General features: G+C 49.5%; 1 protein-coding gene across 1 annotated transcript in view; it reads right to left on the bottom strand.

The window, feature by feature from the left end:
- Window positions 1-13,932, bottom strand: part of Radil (Rap associating with DIL domain) — a 63,904-nt gene extending 49,972 nt beyond the window's left edge. The window contains 2 exon segments of the mRNA NM_001037218.2: window positions 6,737-7,333; window positions 13,835-13,932. Coding sequence (NP_001032295.2) covers window positions 6,737-7,271 — 535 coding nt within the window. The 5' untranslated portion in view covers window positions 7,272-7,333; window positions 13,835-13,932.
- Window positions 13,933-15,422: the final 1,490 nt, after the last annotated feature.

Here is a 15,422-nt window from a genome sequence, read left to right as displayed (position 1 = left end):
GATATAGCTACAGTGTATTTATGTACATAATAAAGAAATTAAAAAAAAAAAAGAACATTAGCTGTTCTTCCAGTGGACCCAGGTTCAATTCCCAGCACCCACACAGCAGTTAACAAGGGTATGTAACTCCAGTTCCAGAGCATCTGATGCTGTCATCTGGCCTCTGAAGGTCCCAAGCATGAATGCAGTATACAGATTACTCATAGGCAAAACACCCATACACATGAAATTTAAAAAAAATAAATTTTAAAGCAGTTCCTTACCAGTTGGGGCTGTAATTAAGCCACAGAGCTCTCATCTAGCATGTATGAGGCTGTGAGTTGGATCACCAGGCCCATGAATATGTTACTTTGTTAGCAGATAGCTGCACAGCTGCTGACTAATCAACTTAAAAATATATCCTCCTCAGAATATTAACTCAGTGTCACTAAAGCAGTCACAAAGTTCTGGAAAATCTAAGAGAGTTTACTTATGTCGTAAGCTACAAGTGACCCATGACAGTTGTAAACTCATGTTCCCATCTGAGAATCGCTATGTGTGCCAAGTGCTAAGGAAAATGGAGAATTTTTAACTTGGTGAGGAATCTGAGGATGAGAATTTTTCTTTACATGTACACACACACACACACACACACACACACACACACACACACACACACAGAGCCTCAACCACATACCTAATGCCATTCCCATTCCCAGGCCCATGTGCTAACACATGGAAGGACCTGGAACTCCCAGGGCAGCCCATCTCCTATCCACCAGCATACATTTTCCTCGATGTCTTAGATTCTTCCTTGGGTAAAAGTTGTCAGAATCAAAATGGAATCACGATGTTAAACCTTAATAACAAAGTTGGGGTGTTACAAGAGAAGACATTGCTCACACACACCCATGATAACAAGACCATTCCAGGAGACTCTGCTGGAATGGCAACCTTCTACAAAGGTTGTTCCCACTTCACCTAGAAAACTCTGAAGGACATCTATCTGGTCAGTAACTGCTTGGACCCTGACTGCCACTAACCTTACAGTTCAGGGTGACCATTTCAAACCACCCCATGCAACTTTTAAAGGGACGTTTTCTCATTAAAAGCTCTTTTCTTTGCCACCTTGAATGCACACATGACTTACTATAACACTTTCAGTCCCACTGCAATGTTCATTCCCAATAAGTCTGTCTTTGGAAATGGCTCAGTGGGTAAATTAAGGCTCTTGCTACCAAGCCTGACCACCTGAGTTTGATCCCCAGAACCACATGGTGGGAGGAGAGAACCAATTCTTTTTTTTAAAAAAAAAAGATTTATTTATTATATATAAGTACACTCTCGCTGTCTTCAGACACACCAGAAAAGGGCATCGGATCCCATTACAGATGGTTGTGAGCCACCATGTGGTTGCTGGGATTTGAACTCAGGACCTCTGGAAGAGCAGTTAGTGCTCTTAACCGCTGAGCCATCTCTCCAGCCTGAGAGAACCAACTCTTACAAGGTGTCCTCTGACCTCCAAATTTATGCCACAGTGTGCACCCCCCAAATGATAAATGTAATTTTAACAAATTTAAAAACATAGAAAATTGTCCATATGTCTATCTGGCAGTGGCTCATGACAGTGTGATGGGATAGAGGTGCCCGCCTGCCTCCTCTGTCTTTATAAATTGATGTAAATTGTTTCAGGCTACTGAAGAATAGCTCAGGTTTCGGGTTTTCCCTCAAGCGTGTGAAGTAACTAGTTCCAGAAATGAGCCTACCGCCAAGGAGACCAAGGAGAGGCAGCCACTCCCCCACCTCCACCAGAACCCAAAGACAGGGATTACTCAGAAGGCAGGTTCAAGGTGTGGGTGGTGCCCACCTGTCTTCTGAGCACTAGGAAGGAGGGGGCAAGAGGATCAGGAGCTTAGGGTCACCCTCCACTGCACAGTGAACTTAAGACGGCTGGAGTACAAGAGACCCTCTCTCAAAAATCTGGTTAAGAGCAGAAAAAAAGCACTCAAACAGCAAATGGGCACAGGAAGTGTCTCTTGAGGACAGGACACAGACATGGCCAGCACATGGAAGAAGCAGGCTTCCTTGTGGCCTGTTCCTGGAAGTTCCCAAGCTGCTGCCTGCCCTTAGGTAACAAAGTTCATGGAAAAATACAGGTTTAGAGCCAAGCACTCTGTTACAACCTTGGCCACCTCCAACTCCAAGAGGCATGTGTCTCCTGGCCACACTGAGCTGAGCAGAACATGTATAAACTCCCCATTTTCTATCAGAAAATGCCCAACCTAGAATCTTGGGTACACATGAAAGCTGAATCCCACAGCGGACCTCTCTCCTCCGTGTGTGTGTGTGTGTGTGTGTGTGTGTGTGTGTGTGTGTGTGTGTGTGTGTGTCTGTGTCTGTGTCTGTGTCTGTGTCTGTGTGAGCATGTGGAGCCATCTGCTGTCTTCAGTTGTCCCCCGGTTTATGTTCTGAGATAGGGTCTCTCGCTGAACCTGGAACTAGCTGCCTCGCCTAGACTGGCGAGTCTACAAAACTCCTGTCTCCATATTCCAGCACTGAAAATTATTGTGCAGGCCACCATATGCAGCTTTTTACAGAGCTGTGGGGATTCAAGCACTTAACTGACTGAGCCATCTTCCAACACATTTCATTGATGTCAATAAATGTCAGGCACCACAGCAGACTTTGGATGGGCTGCTCTTTGGTCACAAGTCCATTGTCTGCTCTCATGGAGTCTGTAGCTTCAAATCTCAGTGGTCCTAAATGCTTGCCTTTTTATGGAGAAGACACCCAAAGCCAAAAAGGCCATCCTGTTCCAGGAAGGGAGCCCATCTAAGGCTGAACAGGAAGGTCCAGAACAAACGGCAGTTCCACCCATTCCCCATCCTCAAGATACTGAGTTTCCAAGGTCTTCAGCCCTCAAAGCATCCTGGGTCACAAACAGCCTAAAGGCTGCTGCCTGCTTGGCCTCCAAGGTAAGATGCTGGGTAACAAAAGCCAATCATCTGAGTAAGTCGGCCTTTGAAGTGTAAAGTGGGCTCTTAATGGAGGGCAGGTCTGCCCACCAGAGGATGTGTGGCAGTGTGTGGAGACATTATTCTTAGAATGCAGGGAGTCAGCCTGGGGCCAGAGGAGCTGTGCTACATACTAGTATACCCAAGACACCTCCCACCAGAGCTAACGCCACTCTCATAAGGAATAAAGGGCAGTGGGGCATAGTGACATGGAGCTGGGATCCTAACTAATCAGGAGGATGGGGTAGGGGGATCACAAGTTTGGGGCTGGCACAGGCTACATAATGAGACCATGGCCAGCTTGGAAAAAAATAATGAGACCCTGTCTCAAAATAAAATGAAAAAGGATCTGGAGGGCTGGAGAGATGTCTCCATGGTTAAGAGAATTTACTACTCTTCAAGAGAACCCAATTCAGTTCCCAACACCCACATCAGGCAGCTCACAGCCATCGGTAACACCAGCTTCAGGAAATCCAACCTCTCTTCAGGCCTCTAAACGTGTGCACACATACAGATGTAAAAAACAGTTTGAAAAAAGAAGGTCTACCTTGTTCTGTGGTAGAACAATCCCCCAGTCAGTGGTAGAGCATCTTCCTAGAATCTCTCAGTGAGGAGGGGGTGTATCTCAGTCATAGAGATCAGCCTAGCATATGCAAGCCCCTAGTTCCATCTCCAATCCCACACTTTCACACATGCACGCGTGAGTGCACAGAGAGAGAGAGAGAGAGAACCAGCCCCCAAACAGTTCTGCTGACCTCACACTTGCTCTTCCCATGATTATAAGCAAGCCTTATCCTTCACTCTTCCCAAGGTGCTGACAAACACCACATGGCCCTGCCGTCACTCTCCCCATAGTGCATGCGAGCGATTGTCATCTTTATCTCACCGACAGGACACAGAGCCCTCTCCTCGTGGCACAGGCCCTAAATTCCAGCCCCTGGGAAACTACCAAGAGCTGCCTTCCAACCCAGTGTGTTCCACCTCCACCTCCGCCTGCCTCCCAAACAGGCAGCCCATATTTTGATAAGCTAGAAAATCAGGAAATCACCACACAAAAAAAGCAATGTTTATGGAAAACAGAGCCCAAACACGGCAAAGGGCATTCCCATGGGTGCAGGGCAAGTGCCCCAACGATTCACTAGAAGCAGGTGAACTGCCAGCTGGAGCCTCCATTCCTGCTCCCAAGGCATGTTGGCCTCAGGCATCGCCATCCGGGTGCTTCTAATTCGGAAGCCTGACAGAAGCTCCTGAAAGCACGCAGCAGCAGCCTCTATGTGCGAACAAGACTTGGGCTGCGCCCAGCTGTATGACAAGTGCCGTTAATCCTAGCACTTAGGAGGCAGAGGCAGGCTGATCTTTGTGAGTTTAAGGCCAGCCTGGTCTACACAGTAAGTTGTAGGCCCAGTCTGTCCGTCACGGTGTTGTGTTACCTGGGTGCCTGTTACAAGGGCATCCTTGGTTCCCCAGCTGAGCCAGGCTGGCTCTTGCCTTTACATCCCCCAGGCCTACACAGAGGCTCTATAACATGCTGTAATGCTGGGTAAGAAGCATGGGCAAAGACTGAGGCTACAGCTCAGTGGCAGAGTGCTTGCCCAGCATGGGTGAGGTCCTAGGTTCAATTCCCCAGGACTGCCAGAAAGAAAGCGTGGGGAGGAGGTGCCACAGCAGAATGGGCATTCCTGTGACAACTAATCTAGTATAATTCTCAGAGCCCTTGCCCTGGCCAGAAGGCACAAGGCACCTTCATCACACCCAGAGAAGAATGACAGCCAGGAAAGTCATCCCTTGGGCTGGGCCTGCTTGGGCAGTAACATGACCCCTACAGTCCAAGAAGTGGGTCACTCAGCCTAACCAATGAAGAATGGACTCTTTATTGAAAAGGTTTTCATAGCTACAGAGAGAGAGGCTGTGAGCTGGGAACTTCCTCTGGCCTGGCCTCATGTGAGCACAGTGCTGAATGAGGTGGACAGAGAAAAATCTACATACTACACCCACAGTAGCCAGCATACATCACTACACAGGCTTGCCAAAGCTCTACCTCACCCAGATGACACAACAGAAGGATCTAATGACAGACCCATGGACACAGGGTCCCAGCAGCAGCCCCTCTGATTGTCTCATCAGGCCTGCTTTGTGCAAAAGAATGCCCAAAATGTTCCTCAGGGGATTGAGATCTCAGTTCAGTGAGTAAGAATGTTTGTTATGCAAACATGAAGACATAAGTTCGAGTCCTCTGCACCACATAAAATGCTAGGTGCTGCTTTGTACCTATAACCCTATCACTGAGAGTGTCACACAGACCACTGAGGCTTTCTGGCCACTAGCCTAGCTCCAGGCTCAGCGTAAGACTCTGCCTTAAGGGAATAAAGACTGATATAGGAGGGACACCTAAAGTCCTGTGGCCTCTGTTCACACATAGTTACACACATCTACACATGCACCACACACCCATTACACAAGCGAATGCAAAACAAAGTAATGCTCCACATCCCAATATCAAAGTCCTGGGTGCAAGTGTACGTGTGTACACATGCATGTGTACACGCCCCTATCTGCATACACATGTAGCTCCAGCCCACACCACCTCTTTCCTCAAAAATCTTGTTGACCTCACAGCAAGATCTCACACACACACACACCATGAGGTAAGGACGGATCTTGCTTTGCAGTCTAAGCTGGCCAAACTCTCCATCTTGCCTCAGCCTCCTTACTGTTGGGAGGTTTTCCACCACACCTTGGCTACAGGAAGTCTCTGAAAACAACATATGGGGCCGGGAAGATAGCCTACCAGGTAAAGGCCCTTGTTTCACAAGCCTGAAAAGCTGGAGTTGGATTCCCAGAACCCACTGTGGAAAGAGGTAACTCGATGCACAAAGTTGTCCCCTGAGTGCACCATAACATTGTGTACCCACCCTTCTCTCTGTCTGTCTGTCTGCCCCCCCCCTCTCTCTCACACACACACACACACACACACACTTTTTAAAACAGTCAGTGGAATGGCTTGGTAAAAGCACTTGCCGCTAAGCCTGATGGCCTGACGTCGGTTCCTGGGGCCCACACGGTGGAAGGAAGGGAGCTGACTCTCACAGTTTGACTTCTAACCTCCACATCGTACACGTAAAATAAATCTAAAACGTTTCTTCCAAAGAGTTAACTAAAAACTAACCTTTGGGTACTTGAAAAAAATAAATTCTGGCAAAATAACTTTTTTTCCCATCAGTTGAATAATTATGCAATGAGCACCAAACCACCAACCTCGTCCTTGAGGCCAAGCTGTCCTGCTACTGAAGTCCCCAAGAAGTATGACAACCAACCTCCAGGCCACCTGAGGCACTGCTGAGCTGCTGCAGCTCCTCCTGCAGCCACTTGGCACCACAGTCCCTTAGACCTGGCAATGTCAGGAGGCTCTATGACAAGGGTCTTCTTTGTCATTCTATCCATCCACCCTAAGATTCCTAGGACGTCTGAGAGGACTCTCTGGAAAGTCAACAACACAGAGCCCACGGGTCTCTGGGACTAAGGGCTGGATTTGGCCTAACACTCTATACAAGGTAGCAGAAGCCACTGGAATGGGCCACCAAGTGTCCCACAGTTAATGCACATGGCCAGTAAGGTTACCCAGACCTCTGACGACAACAATGACTCTTCACAGCCCCACTGTTCCCCCTTCCCTCATGTTCTACTCCCTCGCCTGTCACCCTGTGGCCATCCTTCCACACTGGATCCCCGCGCCCCTTCCTCACCTGCTGTGGTGGTATCCACATCCCTCGCCGCCAGCTCTTCCACATCTGACTTCTTCCTTAGCTCAAACCTCCGGGACAAGCCTTCTCGGGGCTTCCATAACTCCTGAATCAAGAGGGGCTTCTCATTGTCCCCAAACACTCGGAAGCACTGGGCCTGCCACCGCTGCCCAGAGTCCCCAGCCTGGCCCACAACATCACATAGCACATACTGGCTGGCACACTCGGGATCCAGGGCATAGCGCTCCAGTGCCTCTTTCACCAGCTCCTGGGCGCTGGAAGCGCCAGTGGCCAGGACGCTCTTATAGTGGGTGCCTGTACAGACACTGTCCCCAAACACCTTCAGGACCCCAGGGGCTGAGAGCTGCGTGGAGAGCTCCGAGGGGTCATCACTGGCACCTAGGCTGCAGAAGGTGGAGTCTAGGTCACGATACTTGTAGCTCAGTGTCCGGGACAGCATAGAAGATAGTAGCTGGCTCTGTCGCTTCAGTTTATTCTTGGTGGGAGGAGACATGATGAACTGAGTCCCATAAAACATGGTGAGTGCGTCCTCATAAATAACCAGAGGCTTTCAACCAGTGGCTGGGGGAAGGCTGGAGCCTAGGACGACAAAGCAATACAGGTTAGGGCCAAGTATCAAGGACATCAGAAGCAACAGAGACAGGAGTCCATCCCAGCAGAGAAAACAGTCCTGAGCCACCCTGGCATCCATACCACCTGAAGCCAGATCCCAGCAATGGCACTGATAAGTCAGAGCCTGTGAGGTGCAAGAGACAATGGGGGATCTGATAGCCTAAAGTGCTTCCAGGGAAAGCCAGTGGCAGGAAGCAGGAGTAAGTCCTAGTAATCTGTATCTGCCTTTGGGCTGCATCACTTCTGAGAAGGGCTGGGCACAGGAGCAGTGACTGCAGGTAGACAGGACAAAGGACACAGTATCTGTAGGGCTAGTTCTCTGTCCTGGGGGACATGCCCACTATCTAGCCATGTCAAAGCTAGAAAAACAACAACAAACAAAAAACAAGCCATACTCAACTTGGGAACAGAGCCCTGACCTTCTGTGAATTCAATTTTATCTATACCAGCCTTTTATACAAAAGACAAAGCTCGTCCCAAACACAAGCAGAGCTGGGGAAATGGTCACAGCCACAGCCATAAAAATAGAAATAATAATAATAATAATAATAATTATTATTATTATTATTAATAGGAGGGGGTTCGGTCCCCAGCTCCGAAAAAAAAAGAAAAGAAAAAAAAATAGGTGGGAGGAAGCGTCACAACCCTGGGACTGAGAAGATGGTTCTGTGGGTAAGGGCATTTGCTGTGTAAGCATGAAGACTGAAATTCAAATTTCTAGCACCCATGTAAAAATCTGGGCATACCCCAGCACTGTGAGGGGTAGAGACAGGAGGATTGCGAGAGCTGACTGACGACCTAGCTCCACGCTCAGCTAGAGACCCTATCTCTGAAGAGTAAGACTAAGATTTCCTAGCTTCCGAATCGGCAGAGGTACACACACACACACACACACACACACACGCGCGCGCGCGCACGCACAGGCACACAGGCATGCAAACTAGAAACACAAACCCCAAGAAAATGCTGCTCCCCATGACTTGGCAGAGGAAACTGATCTTGACTGGAAGAGATCCCTGGTAGAGGAGGTTTGTCCCATCAGAAGAGACATTTCCCTAGGGCTGAAGCTGGGCTCGTCCACTAGGCCAGGAGGAACAACACAAAGGGTGCCTCCAAGGCTGGTGGAAGCATCCTTGGAATGTGTGCATTCCACCCACCACATCCAGCCACCCACCCGGCCACCCAAGCCCCTCCAGAGAGAGGCTGGTTCCTGAAGAACTCCCAGGGAGCAGGAAGAGTCTGTGTACAGCAGAATTGTAATCTTAAAGACTGATGTCCTGTGGGATTTAGAAGTGGAATTATCATCTCCCTCACAACAGTCTGCAGGGGCTGGAGAGCCCAGAGAAGGAAATAGGGACTTTCGTTCGGCACTGCCACCAGACAGGATGAAACAGAAAAGCTGCATGCACTCATCTCCTGATGACCACACCCGACTCCTGCACCACAGACAAAGGCAGATAGATTGGTGAGCCATGACAGGAGTGTTTTCTTTTCTTTTTTCTTTTTTCTTTTTTCCGGAGTTGAGGACCGAACTCAGGGCCTTGCGCTTGCCAGGCAAGCACTCTATAACTGAGCTAAATCCCCAACCCCCGAGAGGAGTGTTTTCTAGAAGGATCCAGACAAGTGTGTCCAACCTGCAATCCTGGGATGATATGCAGTCAAGGATGGCTATGAAGCATGTCCAAAACAAAACTGCAAACTTACTTGAAACATGTGGCTTTTTGGTGGTTTGGTTGTTTTGCACAATGCTTAAGTGTCTGCTTTGCAGATGACATCATATTGCAAAGTCAAAAGGTTGAACACACTTGCTAGTGACTCAGGACCCAGAGAAAGCACCACAGAGACCTGCCACATTGAGTCTAGCTAAGTCACCAACCTCCCCTTAGGTCCCCAGCCTCCACTCAACCACATTGTTATGGGTTGGAGAAGTGGCAGGCTAAAACAGAACCACTCAGGGTGCAAGACTCTCAGGGGCTAATAGGATGGCCCAGTGGGTAAAAGCACTGGCCACCAGGTCTACTGGCCTCAGTTTGACCCAGGGATCACGAGAAAGAAGGGGAGAACCAATTCCCCCAAACTGTCTTCCAATCTCTACATATGTGTCATGGGGTGTGTACATATACAATACATGTCAAATAAATATTCAGAAGGAAAGAGTGATTGTTTCTTGGGGTTGGAGAGATAGTTCAATGCTTAAAAGCATGTGCTGCTCTTGCAGAGGACCAGGGTTCAGTTCCCAGCGCCAACGTGGCATTTCACACCCATAAGTAACTCCAATTCCTGGAGATCTGATGCTTCCTCTGACCTCTGAGAACAGGAGACACATGGCAGACACTCATACACATAACATAAATCTAAAAACCAAAACACAAAATAAGTTTAAAAAAACAAAAACAAAAACAAAAAAACCTTAGGTAAAGCAGAGCGTGTGGTCCACATCTGCAGTTACACCAGCTGAGAGGTGAAGGCACAAAGACCAGGAGTTCAAGGTCAACCTAGCTACACAGGAACTTCCAGGCCAGCCTGGGGTACAAGAGACCTACTCTTAAACAAAATAAAACAAGACAGGACAAACCTCAGGGAGCCAGATGTGGCCATGCCTATACTGTGATCCCAGCAACTCAGAGGGGGTTAAGGCAAGAGAAACTTAAGTTGGAAGCCAGACAAGTCCAAGAGGCCACAAACACAGCAAGATCCTGTCTCAAAACAAAGACCCCACAGGGAGCCAGACAATGCAACGGTCCAGACCTCCAAACCCTCGCTGAGAATCAGATTTCTTCCTGCTCCTTTCCTGAGGCCTCTCCCCACCAGCAGCCCCATCATCACAAAGCTGAAAAAGCAGGCCCCCATACCAGTCCTCCAGAGACGCTGACTTAGGCGCCTGAGCCCTGTGGGAGGAGTCAGGGCTCTCCAAGAACCTCCAGTGTGCTTTATACACTCATGCTTGAGCTCTGAAAACCAGCAACTGCCTGTCTCTAGTTCCTACTTACACCCACCGCCCACCATGCTGTATGTATGGACCAGCTTTAGGAGACTTGAACTTGCCTATAGATAGATGGTATCCAGAGAAGGTGGATAGAAAAATGGAAACACAAGGCTGTGTGTCTCAGTGAAGAAAATTATGGAGGGTGCAAAGCATTGTGTCTCTTCCCCCGAGGATGCTGTGACAAACGTCTTCAAGAACCCCTGAGAAGCCTAGGACTGATTGATTATGCTCCCCTGCATGGGATTGTCACTTAAACCACAACAAAAGCATTTTCAAAGAGCCGGCAAGGTGGCTCCATTGATAAGCAGACGACCTGAATTCAAACCCCCTGGCACCCACATAAAAAGCTGGGTGTAGCTGTGCATGCCCGCACCCTCAGCGTTGGGGATAACATCTGCCTCCACACACTGTGGCTTCTCCAGCAGAGCTGTCCCCTGTGCCTCACAGAAGCAGCTGGAGGGAATGGAGTGCCGTGGGACGGTGTCATCTGAGAATGTGGGCTAGACCAGAGGCTTCCAAGGAAGAGACAGGTAGATACTGAAAGCTCTCAGCTTCTACTGCTCTGGCCTCTGCTTGTGTAGGTTCCAGTACACATATTCCCACACACTCACTTGCCCCCTCTTCCAACACACACAGCACAGCACAGCACAGACAGTGCCTTCACATGCAAACATGGGCATGGTTCTATGGCCAGAACCCATGTGAAAATCCAAGCCAGGGGAAATGAAGACAAGAAGTCCCAAGCCATTGAGTAATTCTGTCTCAGAAACCCAAGGTGAACAACTCATGAGTAATCAATCTCTCCCAAGGCAAAGCCCTGGCCTCTGCGTGCATTCACACCCGTTCCTTGGAAGCCTCTAGACCAGAACACAATCTCCGATGACACGGCCCTCCACAACACTTCGGGCCCCCTGCCACTTTCCTGTAGCACAGGGGACATCTCCACTGGAGGAGCCTCAGTGTCTGACGTCTAACTCAGAGGGGCAACGATGTGCCTCAGTCACTGAAGCCTGTGGCCATAGAAGCCATGGCTTCTGGAGACCATGTCCAGGAGTAAATGTAAACACAATGCCAAACTGTCCTCAGGCCAGAGAAATGTCACCAAGTACACTCCAGTGTTTAAACGGCCCAGATCCTACGCAGAAGTGAGCGGGCAACTCCCACGTAGGCTGCACATCTTGAGCAGGCTGGTTCGGTCTAACTGTTGATCTGCTCTAACAAAACAGAAATGCTAACTGGGCATGGCGATGCATGCCTGAAGTCCCAGTCCTCTGAAGGTGAGAGGCATGAGGAACTCAAGGTTACCCTCAGCTTCAAAAAAAGAAAGTGTGAGGAGGAGAAATAGAAGCCCACATGGTTCTCATATATAATTCCAGCACTCAGGAGGTAGAGACAGGACAAGCAGACGGTCAAGGTCACTGGGCCATCAAGATGGCAAAGGTGCTTGCTGCCAAGCACGAAAACGAACGTTCAATTTCCACCTCTCACATGCTAGACAGAAAATGGACTCCCCAAAAGTCGTCCTCTGACTGCTACATGAGTACCAATTGAACATGCGCATGGATCAACAGACAGTAATATTATTAAAATTAAATGTTAATCTTTAACAATGTAAAATGTACATGCATAGTAAAAGAATAAATAAATCAACATAAACTTTTTTTTAAAAAGTTCACAGTTGTCCATGACTGTGCACCTTGAGGCCAGCCTGGGCTACATATAGCCCTGTCTCAAAATACATAAATAAATAAGAAAGAGGAGAGAAATGGAAACGTACAATAATGTAACTACTAGGTCCCCTGCTAAGGTCTCAGGGTCACGGGGTGCAAACTAGGACCTCAGAAGTGCACAGGGATTCTCAGACAGGGTTGGGGAAACTGTGAAGAGCAGGAGATAATAGAACCTGGGTGGATGCAACTCATTCCTCTCACGCAACTGCCCAGAGTCCCAGTGAACGCTGAACTCTCACTTCTTTGAGATTATCCACAAAGTTTTTTTTTTTTTTTTTTTTTTTGACTATCCTCGCCAGCCACTAAAGAGTGACGCCAAGGGTGGCCACCTGCTCACAGGCCACTTCCCTTCCTGATCGCAGAATCAAGAGTATAGCCTGTTTGTCCAAACAGGACAAAAATGTTTCTCAAAAGGCTACTTGGAATTCAGGGAAAGTCCTACAGAGTAGAGCACGCCCTGGGTAACCAGATCTGTTTTTCTGGAAGTATGACCTGTCTTTTCCTTTTTCTGTCTCATTCTCGCCTCTGACACACAAACATTTGAGGACAGCTCAAGTCCCACAGAGTCAAGAGTACATGCAGGGCTCTCGCTGGGGCTGCCTCAGAAACTGTGCTTTAAAAAAAAATAAGAAGAAGAAAGAGAGGAAGGAAGAAAAGAAAAAAAGAAAGGAAAAAAAGTAAGGTTAAGTCACAGAGACCAGGCAGGCAGTGAGGTCAATGACGGCTGACATGGGTGGAGGGACGTCTCTGTTCCAACAGGACAATGTGGAACACATTATCATTCCAACAGAAGAAAAACTGAGCAGTCAACTTTGCAGGCGGCACATTAGCCTCCTCCCCTCATCCACAAATTCTATCTTTATGGCTCCAGCTGGAGGGAAGCTTTAAAGGCGAGCATAATTCAATCAGGTTTCATTTGGTCCGCTAGTCACTTAGCAAAAAGGGACTGATTTCTCCCAGTAGGATTAAAGACAAGCTCCTCTCTGGAATGCACAAAAGGTGGCCCACAGCACTGAGACACCAGTAATCAAATTCTTTTTGGTAATTCAGATTAACCAAACACTCGACAGGCGACAGAGTCTGGAGAGTCTGGGCCGGGCAGGTCTGCAGCCTGTCAGGCCCCCATCCCAGGGCTCCCCAGGGACAGAAGCCAGATCCCTTTGAGGGCCTCGGAGTTCCAGCTCAGCATCTGTCTCAGGCGCAGCACTTGTCGGGGGACTGGCTGGAAATGATACAGAAATAGCTGGAGAAACAATGCCTCTCGCGGGCACACGGATGGGGAGGAGACACGATGCGGGACCGGTGTAGGCGGGGGTTTCACCACCATCCTAGTGGGAGAGTGCGGGACTCCCGCCTTGGAGCTCTTTCGAGATGTTCCTGGTTAGATTGCACCTCCAAGGCACCACCAGGTAAACTGAGGCCTGGAAAGGTTCCTCTGCCACGAGTGACGGAACCCGGATCGCCCCTGGAAGTCCACGGGGCCACGCAACCCGGCTCAGGTGCAGCTCCCCCGGGCCGCTCCAGGCCCCGTGCGCTCGCCGGTTTCCATGGCAACCGAGCAAGCCTACCTCTATCGCTCCCGGACTCGCCGCGGGGACCGTGACCAGCGCGGCCCCGCCCCAGCGCGTGCCCGGCCACCCGTGTCTCAGCCCGCGGTCTCCGCACCCTCCGCGGGTCCCTGGAGTCGCCCAGCGGCACCCCCTGGGCCATCCTCGGCCTCCGCTGACCTTCCTTCTCGCGCCCCGCACTCACCTCAGCGCAGCCCGTCAGCGGCGTCCCCCGCGCGCGGCTCCCACGCCCGCCGTTAGCCGAGCTAGCGCCCGGCTCCAGGCGCCTCCTGCCGGCCGCGCAACGGACAGGGCGAGGCCTCCGAGGGGGCGGGGCCTCTGGGGGTGGAGCCTGTAAGGGAGGGGAGTCGGGCGAGACGAACAGAACCCGACACCTCAGCGCCCAATGGGCAGAGACGGAGCCTCGAGTGGGCGGGGTCACACGTATTAGAGCGGGCCTGGCTGACAGGGAAAGATAATCTGTGCGCTAGCGCCACCTTCTGGCACCCAACGGTAAGGACGATTCCCTAAGAAGTGTGGTTCTTGGGTGGGCGTGGCCTCTGTGAAGGGGCGGGGCTAGTTTCCCAACGCCGACACGTGGTATCTCAAGGGGCGGGGCCTCAGGGGAGAAGGGCGGGCCTATGCTCTGTCCAGCTACTTCAGAGTTATGTACTCTAGTTAAGTAGGTGATGTTTGGCCCCACCCCAATTAGTGGACAAGGGTGGAGGGGTGGACAAAGATGGACGGTACATAACTGTGCCACTCGATATTTATGAATGAAACAGACCAGGGAAAGGGAGGCCAGATTTCGTTTTATTTTATTGAATATATTATTCATTCCTTGACAATTGCTTGTGTGTATATAGTGTGTGTTATCAGCATTTAACCCCAGTTCTTTAATTTTAATGTATTCTGTAGAATTTTTATCTTATCCTTTAGATAGGGTCTCATAAATCCCAGACTGGCCTCAAACTCCATGTGACCAAGGCTGGCCGTACACCCCTGATGCTATTACCTCCATTGTGTTGGGATTACAAGCTTGCCCTACCATGTCTGATTTATGTAGTTCTGGGCTCGAACCTAGGGCCTCATGTATGCAGTATAAAAGTGTCACGTCAGCCCTAAGCAGCCAGAATAAGTCAAACTATGGCAGACTACCTTGAAACCATGCAAAATGGGACCAAATCAGCTCTCTAGGTCTTTGGTCCACATGCCTTCCTAACAATGTATTTTTACTTTGACTTCTTTCTGGTATGTTTATGATCTCAAAATGCAGACCCTAACCCAAGAAGTATATCTTTTTTGTGGGCACTTTATAGAGAACTATGCTGTAGAGAAGTAGTTCTCCACTTTCTCAATGCTGCAACCCTTTAATACAGTTCCTCGCTGGGTGGTTTGAATAGGCATGGCCCCCATTGGCTGCTGTGTTTGAATGCTTGGCCCATAGGGGTGGCACTATTAGGAAGTGTGATCTTGTCGGAGGAAGTGTGTCACTGTGGGGGCAGGCTGACTGTGGATGGAGATGCAGAACCTTGTCTTCCTGGACGCTGCTAAGCTTCCCGCCATGATGGTAACAGACTCAACCTCTGAAACTATAAGCCAGCCCCAATTAAAATGTTTCTTTTAGGGCTGGGGATTTAGCTCAGTGGTAGAGCGCTTACCTAGGAAGCGCAAGGCCCTGGGTTCGGTCCCCAGCTCCGGAAAAAAAGAACCAAAAAAAAAAAATGTTTCTTTTATAAGAGTTGCCTTGGTCATAGCATCTCTTCACGCAATGAAGCCCTAACTAAGACACT

The sequence above is a fragment of the Rattus norvegicus genome, chromosome 12, assembly GCF_021556685.1.
Source record: "Rattus norvegicus strain SHRSP/BbbUtx chromosome 12, alternate assembly SHRSP_T2T, whole genome shotgun sequence".
In the NCBI taxonomy this organism is placed as follows: domain Eukaryota; kingdom Metazoa; phylum Chordata; class Mammalia; order Rodentia; family Muridae; genus Rattus; species Rattus norvegicus.
This window is presented reverse-complemented; position numbering and strand designations above follow the sequence as displayed.